The sequence below is a fragment of the Leptidea sinapis genome, chromosome 41, assembly GCF_905404315.1.
Source record: "Leptidea sinapis chromosome 41, ilLepSina1.1, whole genome shotgun sequence".
NCBI lineage: Eukaryota > Metazoa > Arthropoda > Insecta > Lepidoptera > Pieridae > Leptidea > Leptidea sinapis.
In genome coordinates this window covers 2,314,428-2,340,717 of record NC_066305.1, presented here as the reverse complement: position 1 = coordinate 2,340,717, position 26,290 = coordinate 2,314,428, and the positions used below count along the sequence as shown (strand labels likewise).

The window sequence follows — 26,290 nt, the reverse complement described above, 5'->3', positions numbered from 1 at the left end:
TGTATATGAATGTCAAAAGTTTTTTTTAACACCATTTCGGAAAAGGTTTTGCTTTAGTGAGATGATGTGGCAAAAAACTCAATGCCGATTCTGAAATCAATACATCTAAGCTACATCGTTTGACAAATTATATCTACATCTATATATTATGTAAAGTGATGCAACAAAACTCTCAATGCCAAAAACGAGAAGTTAAATAAATAAATGTGAATTTATAAATAAAAACACAAGAGTTATTGAGTACAGTATTGTACTGTAAAATAATAAAAAAACGAAACTTACCATCTTGTGTGATTGTAGAGAAAGACTCGTATTTTGCCTTTTTGAATTGCCATTCAAGATTTCGCGTGTGGAATCGAAATCTTCAGTTTGAAATAAGTATTTTATTTACTTCAATTAGACGTTATTCCAGAAAAACGTTCCAGTCCACAATCATGTCAAAATTGAGTTAAGAACACAAAACTGGTCACGTGATTCAAAATGGCAGCCCTATTGTCATTCTTTAAATGACATCATGACTTAGTAGCCCAACCCACATGTATGGAATACAATAATATTTACTAAACTTTAAAGACGAACTTCTTAAAATGTGATGTTTGTGGCTTGGAACGTTTTTCAGGAACAACGTCCAATTCACTCACATCAAAATTAAAATGTTTGTAATACCTGGTGCGGTGTGTAAGGACTGGGTGCTGCCGCGTAGGGCTGCGGCTGCGGCGGCGGGTAGCGGCAGGGCTGCGGCGCGTACGCCGTCGCCCACTGCTGCGTGCCGCCGCGGAACTGAGCGCCCGCGCTCGCCATGCGGCCCGCGCACGAGCCCGCGCCCGCGCTCGCTACCGTCACCGCGCCCGCTACCGCGACCGCTCCGCTCGCCGAGCGGCAACCGCCGGTGTTCTGGTAACAACGAAGCTCATTCAATAACTACTACATTATGTCATCTACTACCGACGACCTGTATAGCCCAGTGGTTAGCGATCCTACCTACTAAGCTAGAGCATTTATATGATGAATATGGATGTTTGTTTCCGAGTCATGGATGTTTAAATGTATTTATGTATGTTTATACGAATTTATGTATGTTTAAGTAAGTATATTGTATTAAATATATCATTGTCTTGTAACCCATAACACAGGCTATAGATGCTTAACTTGGGGTTAGATAATTTGTGTAAAAAGTGTGTCAATATTATTATTATTACTATCTACTATCTCTATTTTAGCTATTTTCATTTATATTTCCTATTTCTGCCGTGAAGCAGTAATGTGTAAGCATTACTGTGTTTCGGTCTGAAGGGTGCCGTAGCTAGTGAAATTACTGGGCAAATGAGACTTAACATCATATGTCTCAAGGTGACGAACGCAGTTGTAGTACTGCTCAGAATTTTTGGAGGTTTTTCAAGAATCCTGAGCGGCACGGCATTGTGGCAGAGCGTATCATTTACCATCAGCAGAACGTCCTGCTCGTCTCATCCCTTATTTAGAAAAGATGTCGTATGGCATTATACTATGGGGTAGTGTAGCGGAAGTAAATAATATCTTCATACTTCAAAAAAGTGCTGTATGTGCCATATACCAAATGAACCCACGAGAATCTCTAAGGGAAAAATTTAATGACCATGTACGGCCAATATATGTTATAGCAATCTCCTGCACGTACATAAACATTATAATTTACACAGTAAAATAAGCGATAAACATAATTTGAACACTAGAAATAACTACAAGCTTTTAGTGCCTCCTACTAGGCTCTGCAAAATAAACAATTCTTTTGCATGCGATGGTATTAAATTTTACAATAAATTACCTAAAACTGTATCTGAATTATCAATAAATAAATTTTAATCTTTTATTAAACGCAGACTTATGTCGAAGGCTTATTACAGATTACGTAAACGATATTACAATATGGAATTGAATAGTATTACAGTTGTTTTTTTTTTTATGGATTTTATGGATCACCCTGTATTGTTTTACTGGATTGCATTATTTTAAAAATAAGTATATTTAAACTTTTGTGTAATTAATGTGTATCTGAATGGTATTTTAAGTGATTTACGTTGACGAGCAATCTTTTGATTTTATGTCAATAAAATATTTTCGACTTTGACTTTGACTATATGTGTCTAATAAATGTAATAATTTAAACTAGTGGGTGAACAATCTTTTGTTTCGCCGCAAAAATTCTACATAAATGTCTCGACATCTAGTCGTTAAAAACAAGCAAGGGTTATATATACAGGGTGGTTTTTTGAGATCGGCGGTGATGGCCAAGTCGGAAACTATGACTCTTATCAGTTTGATCCTTATCAGCAACAGAATCCATTGGTTCAAAAATAGAGGATGTATTTTTTTTTGAAAAATCATTTGGGTCGATTTCCGTCAAAGGTTCAAGAAAAGGTTTTCTTATAAATTGAAGGCATTACTCCTTTCATGAATTTTCTCTAAGACTCGTAGTTTCCGACTTGGCCATCACCGCTCTTCTCAAAAAACCATCCTGTATATAGTAATGCAGCAGTTGGAACGCATATTTAAATTTGAAAGATTAAATAAAATTTAATAAAAAATCACTACTTGAGTGGTAATATAATATTAGATAGGCATTATAGATTTTTTGATACGAATGCAAGTTTAGTTACAATTACGAATTTTAAAAACCTTTAAAAACAACGAGAAGTAATATGTTATAAAACTAGTTGTAGTGCGCTAAAGTTGTGGAGCAATTTAAATAACATGTTCCTCATGGATTTGTATATCTCGTTTGCAGAATCGCACGTACTAATAGCGAGACTATCTCGGCGACTTAATAGACGCTTGCAACACCTCGCTGACGTAGATATATTACTGTGCGAGATTGGCATCTGTCGAGGTCTGAGCCTCGACTTTCGCAAACATCTGCTTGTGTATTCATGTATTAGGCTTGGATACAGAACATAATAATACAACGAGGTTCAACTCTCGCAAAAGATTTCTATAATCTTACAAAACTATGCAACTCATTGGTTCTATTTAAAATTATCCATTATATAAATCTCATTAAGGATAGGTTTTTACATTTTATTCATTACAGTTCCTGGATTACACTATACAGAGCTCTATTTTTTTTCATTTTGCAATATACGGATAAACACGAGGAAATTATTTTGCGTTGTAGACTTTTGTAAATAAAATGTTATCGTTCAAACATTGGGGATTCTTGTATACAAAATTTTAGCATTGGGTAGTTGCAACACAATTTACGTTGAAGGACTACTTGGAACATGGAGTTCCAAGAAGACCTTCAATCTGCTATCTAATATATATGCGGGAAGATGTCAAAAGGAACTGGCCTTGGGACCAATTATGACCTCAATTTTACTATCGTAAACTACTGATATAATTTCTATTTAGCCTGGCTTCAATTTTCATATGAATATTTTAATTTCGTAAAACTTAGAGGTTTTGTAAAAAAATAATAATAGCCGATTAACGCATTCTGCTGCCCTCATTAGTGAATTTGATATGAATTTTATTCCATTCATGTTCGAGTAGAAGATATGTAGTAGGAATAGTTCGTTATCTGCAATTTTACAATTGAAGCACCCTAAGAATACTCGAAAAAATATTTTGTTCATTATAATTATTTATTTGAAACAACTGTTAAATAATAATATGATGACTTCACTCCCACCAATAAACCCAGCGGTATTCCGTTTCCGAACATCGAATACATTCCAAATGCGATTCTAGAATCCCAAGTCCTAATGTGAAATGACGAGAAATATCAAAACATAAGAATTATTATTCTGTGGCAGTGCTTTCATAGAAATGAGATTTATAGTAGCAATAACAATGTAGAACTTCACAGGGCGACCCCCGTCTCAGACTTAATTATTTGAGTCACGGAATTCGAAAAATCGGTCAGGAATGCCTCAGGGATTGGTTCTTTGTTGTCGTTTTTTTCACGACTTAATATCGGCTTACTCTCCATAACTACTTTTTTGCTACTGTGAAATATAGGTGACTGAGGCAGTAAGAGGATAAGTCGACAATCCGCTTAGAGTGCGTGGGTTCCAAGGTATTAAAGAATGAATAAAATCCATGATAATTGCTATTGATAATTATGTATGCGTTGGTGATTTTATGTTATTAATAATCCCTTAAATTTACGTGAAACGTGTGGCAGCCCGTGACTTTGTTCGCGTAAAACAGTGTTAAGCGTTGCAAATGACGATCAATTCGGATTTTGTATATATAGAAATCTTTTTAATGAACTAAAAATATAGTAGGTACCTCCTATTGCTATGAATGACCCGTTAAATATGATTCAGCGGTTTATTTCAGAGTAAGACTGAAAAAAGGCTACAAACAGGCAGACAAAACTTTTAATAATTGGCTTTCTAGTAGTAGAACCATGTAAAATTCATTATATGGAATTAACAATAGGATTTTATTTCAATATAAAAAACAAACACTTCACTTTTATTTATATATGTATATATATCGAGATGTAATAGAAAAAAAAGAAAATATCAACAGCTTTTCGATTCAGTTTGTGATTTACCCCACTACTCAATTTAAAAGTAAAATAAATTGTCCAGTTAGTTCAGATGCTAAAATAAAGCGATCACGTGTGCATATATTTTTCTTAATTAATAGCACAGGTAACCGAAAATTTCAACAACATTCCGTTCCAGTTTGTGATTTACCCCAATACTCGATTTAAATGTAAAATAAACTGTCCAGTTATATCAGATGCTAAAATAAAGTGATCCCTTGTGCTATATTTTTCTTCATTAATAGCACAGATAACCGGAAATTTCAACAACATTTGGATTCAGTTTGTGATTTACCCCAATTTAAATGTTAAATAAAATGTCCAGTTAGATCAGACGCTAAAATAAAGCGATCACGAGTGCTATATTTTTCTCCATTAATAGCACAGATAACAAAATATCAACAACTTTTCAATACAGTTTGCGATTTAACCCAAAACGCGAATTAAATGTAAAATAAACTGTCCAGTTTGATCTGACACTAAAATAAAGCGATCACGTGTGCATATATTTTCCTTCATTAACGGCACAGATCCGATTATCCAATTATTAAAAAAATTTCGTTTCCGTTTGTGATTTACCCCAATACTAGATTTAAAAGCACAATAAAATATATAATATATAATGTGCATTGGCTATATTTTTCTTCATTAATAGCATAGACAACCAATTATTACCAGGTTATAGTTTTCCTTTGAGATTTGATGCAAGAAAATAAATTTAAAATAATCAAAGCACCATAGTCACGTAAAAAAAAAACATAAGTTACATTATACTCCGACATATTGTTGAGACTCGTAACGCTTATTTCGGAAGCTTCCAATATCCATCCGGCAATCGTTGAATTTGCATTACCATACGATAATCTCAATTTCGAAATCCATATAGTATAGAAAACGGTGATCTGTCACATCGGAATACGCATACCAATAAAAAAGTACCAATTAGCCCACTCAATAAATCAGATCAACTTAACAATCAATTAGAATTGCGGTTCCATAAAGGACGGGGCCGAGAGTCGAATTCCACTAGTGTAAAAGTATAGTACTTGTAGTAGACTTTAAAATTAATAACTCTATAATTTCATTCTAGTTTTACGAACATGTAAGAAACTCACGTGGCGTATTGGGGGCGCTGGGCAATGATGATTCAGCCAATTATACGTAATTGTAACTAATAACCTTAATGAGAGTAGGTATACTTTCCAGATGTGAAGCAATCTCACTGCATGCACCGCTGCATTCACCAATTACGGCTTGGAAATGTACAGCAATGTAGGTTTGTATCGTTTTAAATTTCATTCGATTTGTGACTATATTCGAGAGATATTTTTTTCTTTTGAAGATACCAATGTTATAATCATGTAGCTGCATTGATGGCTTTTTACCTACATTAAGTTTAAGTATACAAATAAAATTTGAAAACAAAATTTTATGAACGATGCGGGACTCGAACCCACGACCTCTCGCGTTCCCAGAAGTGAGGGTTATCACTTTAAAAACATAACAAATTGTTTAAGTTTAAGTAGGTAAATAATTTATTTATTTATGATACATCCTTCTGGAATGTTTTCAGATGCATGTTTGCTTGCGGTCTACATGTTGCATCACTTATATGGAAGCATACTAAAGATGATTTACACAAACACTGGATACAGTTAGGTCTAGGTATATAAATATATTTCGTAAACTTCTACACAGTCTGTAAGAAACATTGTTACTAATACAATTATCATTAAGGAAGTTTCGCTGACAAAAATAAATAAAAAAAAAATAGCATAAGAAAAGAAAATTTAAGAATAGAAAAAGTACATTTCATGTACAATAAAAGTACACTCATGACATTTGGAATTGAAATCAGGAGAATCCTAGATCAATCTCTGATTGTCAATGGGTTCACAAAATTCGTGAACATCACAATCACCTTAGTAAAAAATATGTTCTCGAAACAAATATAAAATACAAGTCTTCTTTTATCTATAATGGCAGACTACCGTGCCGTTTAATATCCATCTTCTACAATAAAAAAAACCTTAAATAAACTAGCTGTTGAATTACAAAAATATATCGTATATTTCACAACTACCAACATTTCTCGTTTCATTTTTTTTGCTATCTGTGCGTTTGATTAATTGTCATTTACCTATTTAAGCACGATGAACTAACAACATTTAATTAAAGTAGATTATTACAGTCCAAATGTTTATAATTTTCCATGAAACTGATATATTTATAACAAACACTCATCGAAAAGTAAAAGAATCACTTCGCCTTTAAGTGTTAGAGCCTTAAAAGAGACAATACAATGTGGTTTTGTTTGTACTCACTTCGGATTGTAGAATCGGCGACGTCGAGTCGCGTATCATGACAGCGTCGGCTGAAATTATTTATCACACAGAATATTCTAGACTTGCCTTCCCAATTGCAGTCTTTTAGGGAGTAAGTTACAGTAAGCGCTGTGTAATATAGTACTGAATCACAAACAGCGTCGTTTAAAGATGACATTTTTACGAGACTGTTTATGGAGATTATTATTCATATTTAACTGTTTTTCATTATGAAGCTCGCTTTCTTGTTGTTTTTGTGTAGTTTCCGGTAAAAATGGTTTTGATCGTTGGTGTATAATAATTTTAAATTATGATTTATTTACATGGGTACTAACTTGATGTACAATTTATACTATAACTAACATATAGTATTGCATGTTTGCGAATAATATTAAGTCCAATTCAAAAGGGTTTACAGCTCATATATATTTCAAATATACCTTATGTATTAAAATGTATAACTGATTCAATTGAATTAACTGCTAAAGTTTTTTTGTAAAAACTTTAGTTTGAACCAAAAATATTAAAGAATTTATTACCTTAATTTATTTATTCATTTATTTACAGTGTGTGTGCATGACGAAGGTATCAATAAGTCTTGTGGTTTTTTAACTTACTCGTGTAACTGAATGATGTAGTATTTGACGTTTGAGTATTTTTGTTGCATCACTTTACTTAGATTGTAATTGAAATGATTTGTAAAGAGTGGCAATGAGATTCTCGTCACTTCTTTTTTAATTAATCTCCACCTTCTCCTAAATAGTGGTATAGGGTTAAATGTATACTGAATCATTATCCTTTTTACATTTATAAATAGTTTTGATTAATTGTAATCTATATTTTTGCTGCTACGAATTAACAGGTAAGAATTCTCTTTGAACAGCCTTTTGATTGGCTTAAATTTTACGAACATTTACTATAATTATGTATTTTTTTTACACCAAAAAAACCTGATATTTCTTTTTCGATATTTGAGTAAAAAGATGGTGAAAAAATTAATATTTCAAATAAAAAAACCAATGTATTCGGGATATTAAAAGGTAACTTTAATTTTAATAAAATAATGGTAAATTAAAATAAAGAACCAAAAAAATGATTCTTGTACTTTTCACATAAAGTTTGAGGTTAGGTATGTGAAAAAAGATTGAAAATAAAAGTTGTAGATCTTTTTTTTGCCTACAACTTTGCTATTGAACTTTCTCGCATAGGAATTGTAGTTTCGCCAGAAATCGAGATTAACCATTTTTTACCCTTAAACTGGGGGTGTTTATTTTTAATTTTTAACTTTCCGACCTCAGATCGACCGTAATCTATTTTTCTTAAAATTTTTGTTGTCTCTCTTCCGTTTCCAATGGGTTTCATCCTACTATTATATTTTTTTAAGCTATTGCATACCTTCTATCGCGGGCCTTGAGCGTGGGGACCGAATCCAGAAATTCCGTAACGAAAATAACCTAACACTTACTAGATGTACATAGATATTTGGGCACGTTTTTTACAGTTGCCATGGAACAGCGGTTATCACATATGCTCGTTGTGCATCCATGGTTCGAGCCTTTTTATCACGTTTTTTTAATTTTTATTATTATGAAAAGCATTTTTATTTAGTTTCACCCGTCCCGTTGTCTGTCTGTAATCAAATCTTGCAAGTTAAATTTTACTCAGTTCCCGTTTGCTTTTTTTAAATTAATTTTCTTAAAAAAAATACTGCATAAATAAAATAAATAAATAATGATAATTGTAATAACTTGATAAAAAATTCTATGCAATAGCTTCACCGCGGCAGTCCCCGAGTGCCACACGTCTTTTTTTGTTTCATAAATTATGGACTCTGCTCTATGTCATTTCTTTGATCTAAATGAGTGAGGTGATATCTAAATTATTACACGGATATTGGATGCAAGTACATATATTCCTCAAATTCGACTTATAGGTATGTAGGGATCGTTTTGGCTTTGGATTGTGAAACTTCACACTTCTCAGTACCTATTTGACTGAATGAATGAATGAATGAATTAAATTATATAACAACGATTCAAAAATGTTGAAAGAGAGAAGTTTAAATCCCCACATTCCGCATCGAATGGTAAAAATCGAATCCCGGTACGCTCAGATGTTTTTGTTTGAATGCGCCTGAAAGAAGTCTTTTTTTTTCAATAGACTGCTTCATGTCGTCAATAAGATTATTTTCATGGCGAATTTTTCAATTCATCTCATCTATCACGGTTCATGTGATGGTTTGTAACAAGCGAACCACTGTGACCACGAAATGTAATAATTTATCAACGTCAAAACAACATTTCCTTTTTCGCTGAGTACCTAATGATTTATTAACTATGTCTAAGCAAATTATTATAAGCACATTTCTGTTAAAATCGTACAATATATTTTTAACTCCTCACTTGAACGTATACAAGTATTGGACACAAAGAAGTATTATTTATCTTGACGATCATGCATTCGATCTCTTTATGTTGACACTTTAAAGGGAAGCCAATGCACATAATGTGGCAAAGGTTTTGCGCCGTGCAGTCTTGTCTATGGATTTACTGTATTCAGCCCTCATTTACATTTATTTTATCGCGTGCTCGGCTCTGTATGTTTTATAATTATCATAATTAATGTTGCTATACAGTTACTGCTTTGAGTGCGCATTGATAAGGGCTATCTCACCGTAGCGTTCAGATATGTTTTTGATAATTCAAACGCAGCCATTTTAACTGAATTGTGACTTAACGTGGTGTTAAATTAACAACGTTAGGTAAATTGTTGCGTGTAGACTGTAGCTTATGTGAGAATAAAATTAATCTTTTATCCAGCTTAAAAGGATCTGAGATTTAAATCTTTCATTTATTCTCAATAAATTACACACTTGCGCTGTCAGAATGTTGTCTAAAATAAGTCTTGATAAATAGTCGTAATCCGTTCTAACAGAAACTGGTTTAAACCCCTTTTTCGCACTTCTTATTTGTAATAGCAGAAATAAACTCGGTGGCTATTTTTATAGCTGTGAGCAAGTGTACTGCGCATGCGCTAGTCCTGAGATAATATTAAAAGCTTGAGCTCTTATTAGGTTAGAGTGTAAGTCGTAATGAAATTGGCCCCATATTGAACTCAGCTCTCCAAATTATCGTTCAGATATTTCCCCTCTTCGTCTCTTGATTGTCAACTCATCGCCAACCTCAAACAAACCGCTATGACGCGGATGCCTTCTTGGAATATCAAATACCGCCCACAAATTGTTTGACAACGATGTAAATAATTCGCAGAGAGTATCTACAAAGCAAGGAATTTCTAGATAGTTCTGTGTTAAAAATACTTAGACTCTTACTGGATTATAATTTTCTCCAGTTTTCATACTAACCTAGCAAAAATTTGATGTAGTTCCTGAAAAATGTTCCAAGCCCCATTCATCACATTTTAAGGAATTCGTGTTTAAAGTTTAATCAATATTAGTATATTCCATACATGTGGGTTGAGCTACCAAGTCATGATTTCATTTGAAGAGTGACAGAAGGGCTGCCATTTTTTGTCAGTCCGTTAACACGAATCATGTGACCAGTTTTGTGTTCTTAACTCAATTTCGACATGATTTGGAATTGGATTGAGTGGTTTGGAACGTTTTTCTGGAATTACTTCGATAAATGTCGCATTCGTAACAAAAAACATTTTTCACATGTACAATCACGGCATTGCGATCTGGTTAAATTATTAATAAATTATTTTTTGTTATTTCTAATTATATTCAAGATTTGAGGTGAGAAGTAATATCACATAAAATGCAAATGAATAAAAGTGTTAATATTAATGAGCTGAGTATATGTGAGAGAAAATACAGTTTTATGTTAATTACAAGAATTTTAGTTGCTTATTACTTAAATCTATTTATTTTGAATCTGGTAGGCGGCTGGGTGTGTACCATTAGCAAAGTTTTTACATTTGCATTATGTATAATGTGTAAGCGAGAAGACCAAAGGCATCGACTTAAATAAAATAGAACCTTAAAGATGAGCCGTGAAAATTTTACAAGACTAACATTATTTGTTTAAATAAAACACATTTAAAGGATTAAAATGCGTGTAATCCTAACTGTGTTTTTTACATTAGATTTTTGCGTAAAAGTTACATTTTATTTTAGTCAACCCGACGTTTCAAGACCTTTCCAGATCTCGTTTTCAGGGGCAAACAATGATATTATAAAAGAGAATTTAAACACTACGTTCATTCAGAGGGTCTGCAGTTGAAATGAGTCAAATATAGTATTTGTCATAGTTGTCATTATGAAGCTTAGCGCGATTTATTGCCTCGGAGGTGGTACCTATTTGCTATAGACAGATGGTTTTTGGCAAAATATACCTCCTCCTCTTTTTTGGTATGTGTAGTTGTGTGTTTTAATTTAGAGATTATTGGATCCCAAATGTTAGATAATTTTAGACCGTCTTCTCTATTGAAATTTGAATCTTAAAAAGTAACATTAACATCAAAGATGCAAATGCTATTATTGTATATGTGGTAAACTGTTAGTTTTCAATACAGTTGTTAAATATGGCGTACTTTTAGCGGTTATAATTATTATGATTCGAAAATTAAATTTGCTTAATAAGATCTTGGCGATTCCTTTAGTGTTACTTAATCGTAAAAGAAAGGATGGCCAGTGTGAAGTTATCATTAAAACTCACAAAATATTGCCTAATATCCTATGAGCTAGAAGAAATTATCTGAGCGACTGCTAAACAGCGATATTCAGACAATCTGTAAGTATAAGATATAGGAATCATTCGTCAATATGTGTAATACGTATAGATTCTAGCCAGTAATATAAGTACTGCAAATTTTATTACTTATGTTACACTGCGGTTACAAGAGACCTCATTTAAATCATACAACAAACCAAAGCCACGTCATACAAATAGGATATTTTCATTTGGTAGTTTCTCATTTTAAAGATTTTATTGTCATAATTTTTTTATTTTATGAAAAATATGGGACGAGATGAGCAATCCTGTTCAGTTGATAATCATTGGTACGCCTTGCCCATTACAATGCAGTGGCACTCAGGATTACTGAAAAACCCAAAAATTGCGCATTGCAACAGTTGCGATCGTTGGCTTGAGACATAAGATGGTTAAGTCTCATTTGCCCAGTTATTTCACTAGCTATGGCGTCCTCCGAACCGAAACACAATAATGCTTACACATTACTGCTATAGGACAGAAAGAGGCGCCGTTGTGGTGCCCATAACCTAGCCGGCACCCTTGCAAAGGAACCTTCGACTGGTAAATATTAGGCACTTCAACAAAATGCTTATAAAGTTAACATTATTTCCAATTGTAATTGTACACCTATGAGAGAAATGCACAGCATTGACCAATAATAATTTGAAGTAAGTGTTTTTTAAATAAGTACAAATTAGTTACAGTGAAAATTAATTTAAGCTTATTGGGCACATAGATTGACGGACAGATAGCCGTTAGGGCAACAAAAGTCCTCGAATGGCGACCACGTACCGAAAGAGGGGGGGGGGGGCCCACATGATGGACCGATGATCTGGTCAAGATCGCCGGAATAGGTTGGATTAGGGGAACGCAGGACCGGCCATCGTGGAGATCTTTGGGGGAGGCCTTTGTACAACAATGGACATCTTCCGGTTGATATGATGACTTAATGTAATAAAGGTTGGTCAGTATAGAAAAATTGGTTCACTTGAAGGTAAGCAAAATATCTGATCAAAAACAGAGATAGTATAACGTGATGAAAGCCTCAAATAGTATACCTTATATCTGATGTTTTTTAATGGGACAAATGCAACAGAGAATCACAGAAGTTTTGCCTGCCTTATGAATGGAGACACGATTTTTTCTGAGGGTCTACGTGTCGCATCGATTCGAAAATATAGCACTACAAAGTTCTTCCCACGTTTTTTATCCATAGAAGAAGGTTCCTTGAAAACTGCCCTGTGTAGGAACGCTACTCATACAGATGGTGGGGATGATATTTTGTTTTGTGGCGTGTAGTTCGGTACTCTCCCTAGAATATCTATCATTCGAATCCCAGAGTCTATATCCTCAATTCGTTGATTGTCATATTGTGACAAATGAGGTGGATGGGCGCTCTATAAGCCTTTGCGAAACATAGCTTCAATTTCCTGCTACTTCACATTGGTTTTCTGAGCAAGTGTGATGGATGACTCTAAAACATCAAAAGATCCTCAGTCGCCTCTTACAACACCCATAGGGCTGGGATCGCCTTATTCTTTTTACTCCCCATTGTCGGAAAAACTAAGGTTGTTTAGTATTTAAAAGAATCAAATAGTATACAATCTCTGTTAACTATAAAGGCATTGATTTTGGTAGTTTCGCAATCAACTCGATTCAAATTAATATAATAAGTTAATTTACGCAAGCCCCTTGATAATTTTAAATTAAAGCTTTGTCTGAGAAGTGCATAAAATATGTCATTATTAATTAATTTTATAACATGTTTTTACTTCTCTCATTGTGTTAATAAACTCGCATTGCAACCAACCTTAAATTAATAGGGACATAATGCGCTCATTAAAACCATTTATCTTCAGTTTTAATATACGATGTATAAATAAAAAAAGTAACCGCGTGAACAATTAAAGAGATTGGAATGAACCGAGGCTTGCAACTTTCATGCGATATGCGCACGTGTTGTAATTATTTACTTGTGTTGTGTTGCGATCGCGTGCTTTCCAAGAGTTATTTGTTTTTATGACGAAATCATAGAAATGTTACTAACTGTTCTAGTATTCGATTTACGAACTCAGTTACGATGTATCGAGAAGTTTCGGTTGGATTCTATTGATAACTACACGATTGTTTAAGTATTATTAATAACCATGTTAGAACTGTTAAAAACAGCACCTCTAATGCCATACAGCCAAACACAATAAAAAGTTCAGATATAGAATTTGTTATTTTATAATATTTACTTTAATTTATTTGCCTCATGTGTTTTTTAAGACATAGAAGATATTTAAAATTTTAATTATAATACGGTAGGTTATTTAATTAATTAAAAAAACATTTATTTTACAAAATTAATTTAATAGTAGGCTAAATAGGTGTGGAGCCCAAGCCTAATATCGATCTCGTAAGATTAAAAAAAGAAAGCGGCGGGAAACAGGTCTTGTTTTTTCGTGCGTTTATAAATTTCTTCAAATTTGCTAAAATTGTTAAAAATGTCCATGTTATACTACAGTTTTATTTCCTCGCATTCGAAATGAAAATCAGAGTTTATAACTCGTCCACAAAACCATTTTATCCTCGACATTACTATCATGCTAAAAGTCTCGGACAAAAATGGTTCGTTTTGTGCACACGTTGTAAAATATACTATTTATCGATAATCATATAGAACGTCATTGATAATCATACATAATAATATATATTATAGTATTCTTAATCATAAACAAATAACTGACATATCTGATAGTCAATTAAATCAATTTTACGTAGATTTATCTGTCGTCATGCAATAAATCATAATTGCTCAATCAATGATTAATTTTATTCTTGGTTTTAACTAAATGTTCATGACTGTTCGATATTATACAGTAATTATAGTATTTTTATGTTAATGTTCAAATAAAAGCATGAAGTTTATTTTATAACATTAAAATCCAATTTCTTTCATTCGTCATAACAACAAAATACAGAACACATAAAGGCCGATGATATTAGAGAGATTGGCGGAACTAACTGGCTCAAAAAAGGAACAAATAGAAAGGAATGCAGGAGGTCTTTACCCAACTGGGATCCATTTGAAAATTATGAAGAAAACTAACATAGTGCATGCATTATAACTTACTAACATAAAAGTTAATAATAAAATAATCATGTTTGTCGACTAACCGTACTAACATACTAACACTAAAATGTAGAAAACCTAATTGAAAATCATTAATAAAGGCTTTATTATTTTATTATTATTAGAAATAGTGAGATAAGAAAACGTTGTGGTCTGAAAGAAGATGCTGTGACAAAAATTGAGAAAGGTATGCTGAGATGGTTTGGACATATCGAGAGAATGAATGAAAAACGATTGACGAAGAAAGTGTATATGGCCAGTGTGAATGAAAGTGTTGGAAGGGGTAGACCTAGGCGGACGTTTCAAGATCAAATCAGGGACGTCTTGAAAAAAGGCCAGGTCAAGAGTACCCTAAACCGGAGAGCATGTATGAAAGGAATAATGAAAGTGGACGAAGCGAAAGAAGTATGTAAGGATCGTAGCAAGTGGAAAGAAGTGGTCTCTGCCTACCTCTACGGGAAAGAGGCGTGATTTTATGTATGTATGTATGTATGTATTATTATTATTATTATTATAACAAAAATAAACAAATGTTATCATGGTTTTTCTACTGATAGTTACTAGAACCCCCGACTTGCTGCTGGTAAGACTAACTACATCATAATGTGGTTCTGGTAATACTAACCTACATCATTATATGGTACTGGTAAGACTTACTTACGTTATTATATGGTACTGGTAAGACTTACTTACATCATTATATGGTGCTGGTAATACTCGCAACATTAGAGGCATTATTCAGTTTTTTACAGACGCAGCGGCAGTTGTAAGCGATTCGCATCGCCTACCACGCCTGTCTTAGAGATAAGCCGCGCGTATAAAGTAATTAATCTCATATTTAATTCATTTTACAACTAACTTCCAAGACATAACAAACACAGTTTCAACAGCCTGTCTTTTAAAAATGAATAATTTATTTACTTGTTTCCTATCAAGTATTACCCGCATCATTCTAAATATAATTGAAGTGTTCGTCTTTAATGTAAATATTATACGTCTAGATTGAGTCTTATACTAGCGATACGGCAGTCACTTTGATTTCTTGCGCGTGCGTTGCTCAAAATAGAGCCTAACAGTTCACCGCTATTTTTTTCAACGTGTTCACACCTGTCTTAAGTCTATTTAGACGTATAAATTATCTAAGCTACTAATTAAAGAAACTTTCAGAACACTTATTGCCAAAAATTGTGTCACTGACTTGTGTAGGAAGTGCTTTACATTTTGGTTGATACAAGTTAAATTTGAAAAAAAAAATTTATGAACGATGCGGGACACGAACCCACGACCTCCGGCGTTCCGTGCCGGTGCTCTAACCAACTGAACCAACCATTCGAGTGACGTATCGTTATAAAATCTTGTATGCTTTGTTCAACTCTCAGGTTGTGTCTTCAAAAAAATAACAATAATTTTTTTTTTCATATTTTATTTGTGTATTAATCCCAGAAGTGAGGGTTATCACTTTAAAAACATAACAAAATGTTTTGATAAAAGTTGTTTGTTGTTTTACAAAAACTAAGACATGCACACAATCTACTCGACCGTTGGGCGTCATCCTAACTACCATTAGTGGAACAAACAGAAGAAGTTCTTTCTAACTGTGAGGTATTTAGGAGTAACGGTAGTAGTAAGAGGAGGGTTGTAAGTAGCGTTGCAATATGCACGTATTTGCGCGTGTCGGTATGTGTGTCAACTTAGTTAGTCGTGAGTATGGAATGCGGTCCCGTCCTTCACTTGCCGGCACAAGACGTACCCAGCCTCGAGCAGACGTTTTATAGTTTCCCAATTTAACGTTTCTATATTATGTATAGGGTTGTCAACGACAGTTATTATGCTACAATAGATTTTAAATACTATTAAATATTAATATTAAGTAGACGCCTATTTCTCCCGTGAAGCAGTTATGTGTTTAGGTATGAAGGGCGCCGTAGCTAGTGAAATTACTGGGCAAATGAGACTTAACATCTTATGTCTCAAGGTGACGAACGCAATTGTAGTGCCGCTCAGAATTTTTGGGTTTTCCAAGAATCCTGAGCGGCACTGCATTGTAATGGTTAAGCTGAACGTCCTGCTCGTATCGTCCTTTATTTTCATTAAAAAAAAAAGTAGATGCCAAGTAAAGAAAAAACAAAACAGCAGTCCTTTTATATGTTATGTAATGTTATTGTCTCAGATGGTATATTTATATTTTGGTTTCACTTTATCGCAAAAACACAATATCCCTCACTCTTCAAATGACATCTGCGAATACTTATAGTAAGATAATAGGTAGTTAAACTTAATCGCAAATTTATATGGATTAGTTAATTTTTTTTACCGGTTATGAGATATTGAATGCATTGCATTTTCAGAATGTGTTTCTAATTTAAAAGATAATGAAACAATTTTAAATAATCAGAACTTAGGTCTCTTCAACAACATTTTAATAGAATCTCAAATTTGAAGTACTTTTTTTTATTATTGGAAACACACAGTACATATTTTTTTTTTAATCTATATTTATTGTGATTCCAAATTCTTTTTCTATAGGCACTCATAACATAATAGATAATTTGCAAAGGAGACAATAAAAACAGTGGAATGCATGTCTTGGCCTTTGGGCCTAGAGTCTCAGAGAATGTACATTTAAAGTATTATCTACGCGCCTCAATAGGGCTACTGGAAACCCCAGCGCTGGCAGCTATTTCGAGCAACGGATAAGCGTAGCTATCCAACGCGGAAATACTGCCAGTATTCCTAGTACAATATCTCGTAGAGATAGTTTTTACTTTTTACCAGTGGGAGGCTCCTGTGCACAGGAAGCCGGCTAGATTATGGGTACCACAGCGGCGCCTATTTTTGCCGGGAAGCAGTAATGTGTAACGGCAGCAATAGGCGCCGTAGCTAGTGAAATTACTAGGCAAATGAGATTTAACATCTTGTATTGTAGTGCCGCTCAGAATTTATGGGTTTTCAAGAATCCTGAGCGGTACTGCATTGTAATGGGTATGAATTACCATCATATGAACGTCCTGCTCGTCTCGTCCCTTATTTTCATTAAAAAAAAACTTCGTGTAAATAAAGCATTATAAACATGATTATAAACTTAAAATCGTTTTGTTTTGAATATATAATATAACATAATGAATAATTAAAAATGAAAAGAGCTTTTTAGAAATAGTTGAATAAAAATAATTAAAAGTATATAAAATTGACAGCCCTATTGCATTTGGTTTTATAGTCTCGTTACAGCCAATCTGTTTCGCCGATTGTAAAACGCATTCATACGAACATGGTGTTTCCATTCTTTTGAGTCGACGTTCACATACGGCGATATTAAGATTTATTGTATACAATATTGCGAAAAACGTTCAATTTTATATCAATTTGCAAATAGACATTTACTCTTTATTTTTAACGTTTGAAGGTATCGTATTTTCTTTGTAATGGTAAGCGATATAGTAAAACATCCAAATATTTTGAGTTTTCTGCCAAAATCTGGCACGAGACTCTTAAGGCCATTAACAATATACTATCTACAGAGAGAGATAAATTACTACCTTCTACTGTCAGTAATTAGCTGTCAATAATCTGAAGCTGTCTCAATATACCCGTATACTGTCTCAGATAAGTCATTCTTATCGCCTCATATTGGGACGCGTGAATTGAAATTTCCATACAAACTTCTATCGCTGGTAAGCTATACGTCGTCCCATTGACAGACAGCTACAGTGAGTTACCGTTGATATGTTTATTGGGACAGAAAAGTCAACGATAGTTACGATTTTTATTTTAAGTAAGAGATAGACTGAATATAGGGAACGGCTGTTAGTCTCGTGCCAGATTTTGGTGAGTCAACATGTCCTGAGGATGCCTCGCGTAGAGGCGAAACACGTGTCGAATTGTTAAAAAGACAAATATTGGTGGAATTAACACTTAAGAAAGCTCAAAACATTTGGATAATTATGGATTTCCGCAAAGTAACGCCTACTTCAATAAATTTTCGATATAGTAAAGTTTAATAATATCTGGATGGATTTCAACCAGAATTTCTATATAAGCAATGTCTAAAGATTGTTGAACGCTAAACAACAGATAGACACAGATTTTTAATAGAACTTTTATGAAACAAGTGTTTGACATTATTTGACATTATAGTTCACGATATGTGATTACGTTTTGCTTAAACGCTTCAAACATATCTGTTGGCTAAGAATTAGAACGGCTCCTAGCCAGTACCGACTTACGTAGTAGCTACGGACCCTCTGTTAGTGTGTGTTAAAGTAAGTGCTAAACAGTTAAGCACATGTTTAAATTTTGTATAATAACACAGTTGGTGTTTTAATCTATTTTGGACCTATGCCCTTAACAGTAACAAAACAATATTCATTCCATGTTTGGAAGACATTGCAGTATTTACAAAGTATTTCTTTGTTTTCATCCTAAATTATTCATCGTCCAGTTGACCTCGAGTGAGCTACACCTGTATTTATATGAACGATCAATGAATGCACGCCTTGTCATTACTATCAAGAATTTATATGTCGATATTTAAACACACAACGAGCTTTTGTTTACTAACTTGGATAGACTATTATTCGAATTGATTAATGAAATTGTTTCACAGCAGAACTGTCGAACCGCGCGTCAAAAATACTCTCACAGAAAATATGTCCAAACAAAACAAATATTGGAAATAAAAATAATTATGGGTCCCAAATCGAAATAAAAACTATCCTATCTCTTAAGTTGGACTAAACTGCACTCCATGAAGTAATCACCATTAAAATCCGTTCATTAGTTTAGTAGTCCATTGAGGACAAACATTGTGACACGAGATTTATATATATTAAGATGTATGTCTAAAAAACATGCGTGGTGAAGTGAATCCTTCAAAAATGTAGGCTTCAAGATAATGAGACGAATGTAAAATTTCGGAATGATGATAATTGTAGCTTTTAGTAATGATCATAGTGATACAAAGTTTGATAATTATTTTACATTTTATTCGTATATTTTAATATATATATATATATTTTGCGTCTGTTGTAACTGTTTTTTTTGTGTTCCAGTGAATTTGAGATTGGTTTAGATTCTCAATTCCGTCCATATAATATAATTCTCCTGCTCATGTGTATGTTTGTGAAGTCCTCCTAATGGCTGGACCGATTTTTCAAAATTAAGACGTACAGGACAACGTCTGTCGGGTCCACTATATATGTACATATAAGAGATTTCCATCGATAATTGACTCATCATGATATCTCTGAAACCATATGGCGTAGAGACTTTTAGTAGGAATATTGCTTTCGCCGAGTTGAGGTCAACTAATAAAGGATTTTTACGAAATTTCATTCGCAAAAGTTTTTTTTTAATTATGAACAGAACAACGTCTGTCAACGTCTGTCTGGGTCAGCTAGTATCACATAAATTTATTCAGACTCAGAGCTTACACTTTCGATAAATGATACAAGAGTGGTATCTAAAGTATGAAATAAATACTTGTCTTAATATGGTCAATATAACTTTGAAATACTGCGTTAATTACTGTTTTTGATCTTGTTGTTGATACAGTGCTACTGATGCACATTTTCTTTGATAATATACTCTTCTTTAACTATGATCACCTGGTACTAAAACACTGTATAATGCTTCCATCTCATTCTCTCCCCGGCTGAATCATATACATTTATTTACCTCTTTGTGTTTCTACCGTCTCGCTTTTTAGTTTCATGGAGTTTCAAATCACAACGATCAAATCACAAAAATTGCATACGTCGATATAAATCACTCAATATATTATATACTTGTAACGTTAAAAACTTAATTATTTACATTTGCGATTTTTGGGTGTTTTAATAATTGTAGTTTTTTTAATTTACTTTGAATAGAAATTGTGAAAGAATTTTCTACTTTTCATGAAAATCAAACAGCGTTGTATACCTAAAAACCTTATGTAGTAAGAACGTATTTACGCAGTAAATCTTCCCTATTTAAAAGTCTTTTAGAAAAATTATTCTGTAATTAATAAAACGTTATTCCGCAGCAAAATCTATTAAAAATTAAAGATCTATCGCATGCAGACGAATTAGTATATATTATGCCTTTCTCGATAAAATCATTGGTAGTTTTTTATTAGTCGAGCGAATCCATTGTTATAGCTTAAAAATATTTTATTATACTCTAAATACCTTTCTTTTTATATCCACATACTCGTAAAATTTATATAATCTAATGCGTGTTTAACTTCGTGTTACTGAAAATCAAAAGTCAAATTTGTTTTTGACGTGTTGTTCAAATTAACTTATATGAACAATAATTCCGTACAAACTTTTAATATGGCATATTAAACTTAATGGGAGTAGGTAGGTATATTACCATATAAATGGATTAACCATCATCTGATATCTACTTGTGAAAAAATTTACGATCTGACTCTTAAAACCAGCCGCCTAAAGGCGCCGAGTTGGAGCTCAAATCTCCCGTTTCTGCAGCACAAAACCGTCTAGGTTTGTCAGCAGCATTACCCCAAATTAGAATACCGTTGGTCATTACACTATGAAAGTAACTAAAATAAACTATCCTTGATATATGATATGACGATTTCTTTACGGCAGACCTAAATTTTGTAAGTTTATCAATGTGCGGTCTCCACTGAAGCTTAGAATCAAGTTAGGTATAACTTTAACTAAGAAAAAAGGGATTTCACTAACTCGAGTTTTTCTTCATTAATGTTAATAATAATAATTTGACGATATATACAGGCTAATGGTTAGCGATCTTGCCCACTTAGCTAGATGTCCCGGGTTCGAATCCCTATTGTTTGTTTCCGAGCTATGAAGTTAAGTCAAGTTAAGGAAAAGGTTATTTCCTTCAAACCACCCTAGAAATTTCCAGATTGCCTCACTTCGGTTTTGCAATCATTTGGGCTATGTCGGTGATGTCGCAGAGAAACTCCGAGCATAGCCCTCTCCATTGCTCTCTACTGACCGATGAGCGACCATGAGTTTTCTCATCAGGTCCTTAGTTTGCTACCACGTCTGCGTACGATTTATGTTAGTATTCAATTTAATCACGGTTATACAAAGTACTGGAGGTAAAGGTAAAACGCGGAAAAAAATATCAAAGAAAAGTTATTTACTAGTGTTTACAAGTCTTTTTTTTTTATAAAAATAAGGGACAAGACGAGCAGGACGTTCAGCTGATGGTAAGTGATACGCTCTGCCCATTACAATGCAGTGCCGTTAAGGATTCTTGAAAAACCCCAAAAATTCTGAATGGCACTACAACTGCGTTCGTCGCCTTGAGACATAAGATGTTAAGTCTCATTTGCCCAGTAATTTCACTAGCTACGGCGCCCTTCAGACCGAAACACAGTAATGCATACACATTACTGCCACATACACTCACCGCAGAAATAGGCGCCGTTGTGGTACCCATAATCTAGCCGGCATCCTGTGAAAAGGAGCCACTGGTAAAATTCTGGTCTAAATTTTGTTCCTAAGTCTCTATTGTGGGTCTCTTTTTTGTGGCGGCCCCGGTTGCCCTCGCGAAAATCCGGCCCTGAGGGCTAATTAGCCTTAACATCTTATATCCCTTGACTTAACATGTGATGTCTTATGAGCAGCACTGCCTTATTATAATGGGCTGGGCGTCTAAAATACCAATACGTGTATATCTTTCTTGTCTCGACAGTTTTCTCATAAAAAAATCTCTGATTTTCTTATTTGTATTTGTACGTCATATATCACATTAACGTTTTCTTTTAAAGATTACAAACGTGATATATGTTTCAGTTCAACAAAGGGTTAAATAAGCAATGTTGTTCGTAGAGAAAACCAGATGGATCCATAATAAGATGCGAGCGACACATATCTTTGTAATAAAATGTGAGAAAACCTTGCTGCGAACCAACTTATTATCATGACAGGATATTTCTTTGTATTTCAACAAATATGTGAACACGTATAAGGGTGACGTCAGAGCATTATTCACGAATTATTTATAAATGAGATAATAATTAACAAGTGCACAGACATGAGACGCATTTGTTTTAATTGTGAATGTAGGTTTATTAATTACGGTTAAGTTTAAAAAAAAACCGGACAAGTACGAGTTGCAATCGGTAGAGGTTAGGTTAGGTTGGATTAGAGACTACCTCTACCGATTTCAACTCAGTGCGAGTTACGACCGTTCCCAATATACTATCTCCAGATAGAGATAAATAACTACAATTCTACTGTCAGTAATTAGTTGTCAATAATCTGAAGCTGTCCCAATATACCCGATAAGTCATTCTTATCGCCTTATATTGGGATCTTATCGCCTTATCGCGTGGATTAAAATATCCAAGCAAACTTCTATCGCTGGTAAGTTATACGCCGTCCCATTGACAGACAGCGTGTACGGATAAGGTGAGTTAACGTCGATACGTTTATTGAGACATAAGTCAACGATAGTTACGCTTTTTATCTCAAGTAAGAGATAGACTGAATATTGGGAACGGCCGTTAGAGTATCATCTCATAGGGAAGAAAAGTTAAAAAAGTGTCCAGCTTATGTAGTAATTTATAACAGCTCAAAAACCCTCCACAATGGCGCCGGTGTAGGTACAGAATATGGTTTCATACCATATGGTGAATGTTGCAATTGTAAATTGAAATTCAAATGTTTGTTTTCAAAACTAGTTGACCCGACAGACGCTGTTCTGCATATAATAAATAAAATATTTTTTTATGAATTTGTCAATAATATATCATAACATCAAGAATTATTTCGTAAAATATGCTCCCTGTTGTTGTAATGAAATTGTTTCACAGCAAAACTGTCAAACTGTGCGTCAATAAATAAAATATGTCCATACAAAACAAATATCGGACGACGGGGGATAGATCAAAGGAAAAACAAAATTGTTGTTTCTATTTAATTCCGAACACTTTCATATTTATTCACCTTTTAAACCTTCTCTGGACTTCTACAAATAATCCAATACCAAAATTAGCCAAATCGGTCCAGCCGTTCTCGAGTTTTAGCGAGACTAACGAACAGCAATTCATTTTTATATATATAGATAGATAGGATGTGACATCACTTATTGTAAGTCAAAAACTACAACCCATTCCAAAACGAATGCCTCAGACCTGAGAAGAATGGGTGCAACAAACTCAGCGGGCTTTTTTTATAATCGAAAAAATATGTTTTCCAAGTAATATTGTACAATTAAACTTATTATTTAATAGCCTGAGGGCGGTCGCTCCATTCCCAATTTGTGGTATCATTAAGAAAGTCACATATGTTATAGTAACCTTTACCACACAAATGTCTTTTGACTATTCTTTTGAATAACGAAATACTTTTGTTTTGAACATTTTCTAGGATCTTGTTGTAAACGAATTGAAGTATGCTGAGTTAAAAAATTTAATATTATTGTCAACTAAACTAGTTAAATAGTGAAAATTTTAACAACTTACACTGTACAAAATAATGTGGTAAATATAACCTTAAAGAGTTATGATGAGAAAACGTGTAGCTACAGTGATAAGTATTATTCTAAATTTGTTTTTTTTTTTTAAGATTTCCCTGATACTACTGCAGCGCCACCTTAATTTAATGCATTTTGACGGACACTTTTTCATATACACAAATGAATCTCCTGGCCTTTACCCTCCGTACTCTCTAAACCCTGTAACGCGTGAACATTTCTGTGACACCTGGGATCGTAGAATAATGTAACAATATCCGGACGACCGAGCCTTGCTCGGATTTTTAAGGATGTACAAAACTTGAACAAAAAAAAAACTAATAGGACTTCTGGATTCGAACCGGGGTCTTCTGCTTTCCGGATCACCCAATGTCCCATCTGAGCTATAATAGTCTTGTATATAGTGGCGAAATTTACCTTTGTATTCTAATGTTATTGTAGCTGTTTCTCATTCAAACATGGATAAAACCATTTTTTTTAAATTGAAACCTAGCTAGATCGATTTATCACCCCCGAAATCCCCTGCATACTTAATTTTATGAAAATCGTTGGAGCCGTTTCCGAGATTCAGACTATATATATATATATAAACAAGAATTGCTCGTTTAAAGATATAAGATAAACCATCTTTTTTCTATATTTTATTGAATTGTTGTTATGATATACGTTTATGCTATACTATTTTGTGGTCTTTATTTATTTATAGGGTAACCAGTAGTTATTACATTCTAAAAACGCTTAAAATATATCAAATATTAACAAATAATGAGTTGAATGTACAACAAATTAAGGTGTCACAACATGCACAGTCTTTGCTTCCGTGACACCAAGAAAACAATTATATAAAATAAAACAAAAATTATAAAATCAAGATACATGCGAATTTAAAAAGAAGACGAACATCAATTATTTGGCGCCTAACAATCCCGTAATATTTTTTTTAAACGCCGGTAAAGAATCTTTAAAAACATCCACTTCACCACAGATGGAGTTATAAGTCCTTGATAGACGTGGTATGGGTTAGTTTTTTTTTTAATGGAATAGTAGGACAAACGAGCGTACGGATCACCTGGTGTTATGTGATCACCGCCGTCCACATTCTCTTGCAACACCAGAGGAATCAAGAGCGTTGCCGGTCTTTAAGGAAGGTGTACGCGCTTTTTTTGAAGGTACCCATGTCGTATCGTCCCGGAAACACCGCACAAAGAAGCTCATTCCGAATGGGGGTGAGGTGGGGATGACATCCTAACTTGTGGCGTGTCGTGCGAAGGTGGAAATCGGCGGCAGGAATCAGGTTAAAGCTAGTTTTGGCAAATGGTGGTATGTTTAATATAAGGCTCAATGTCGAATGTTCTAACTTCAGCACTTCAAACAACTTGTTATTGGGTTGAGTTCTTGTGACAGGCTTCGTGCTGCGGATCATTCCATTTCCTAAAATAAGGTCGAGGGAGGCTGGTCCATGCGTTATGCTCGTGAACGGGCACTACTTTTGGTAGCTGGATGATCCTGTTATCGAGACATCTGCTTCGTGTTTTTAAGACTAAAGTTATTAATCAGGGGCGTGCATTGGTTTTCTAGCAAGGAAAGCACTGTGAATCTAACTAATCGTAGTTGAGCTTTAGAATACGCAAGATTGCTTACCGTAGGTATTTAGTATCTAAATCCGTAAGGAAAAAAATTCATGAGTGGATGTTCAAAAGATTGTTTTGTAATAAAATAACGGAACCAAATTAAACTAAATCAACTTTAACACTAGTGCTATATTTATCAGAACGAGGTAGGCACTGCCTAATTGCCTATATGATATGCACGCCCCTGTTATTAATATATTTATGTATTTACAATGTGTGTGGATTGATACTGTACTCAATAACTCTTGTGGTTTTATTTATTATTTTACATTTATCAATGAGTTGTGCACGTCATTAGTCATACTCGTGTAAGTCATTGAGTACGTGACGCCAAATGCTCAATTCCTGAGTAATTAATGTCGAGTTTCTTTGTTCATCACTTTACACGTATTTTACTTATAAATATTAGTATTTATAAGTAAAATTGCTCCTTAGGAGCTACTTCCACGTGGCTGACAGCTTACGACTTGTCAATAAAAATGGGTTACAGTAACAAAACTTTCGTTTACCTT

At 33.8% G+C, this 26,290-nt stretch overlaps 1 protein-coding gene and 1 long non-coding RNA gene across 7 annotated transcripts in view; both read right to left on the bottom strand.

Annotated features, from left to right (window-relative positions):
- Positions 1 to 26,290, bottom strand: part of LOC126976532 (protein alan shepard) — a 179,841-nt gene that overhangs the window by 40,590 nt on the left and 112,961 nt on the right. For all 6 annotated transcript variants that reach the window (XM_050824916.1, XM_050824920.1, XM_050824917.1 and 3 more), the window contains exon 2: positions 667 to 894. In XM_050824916.1, the coding sequence (XP_050680873.1) occupies positions 667 to 801 (135 nt within the window). In that variant the 5' untranslated portion in view covers positions 802 to 894. The remainder of the gene's footprint in view (positions 1 to 666; positions 895 to 26,290) is intronic.
- Positions 1 to 26,290, bottom strand: part of LOC126976551 (uncharacterized) — a 219,216-nt gene that overhangs the window by 85,843 nt on the left and 107,083 nt on the right. The gene's annotated exons all lie outside the window — the stretch shown is intronic.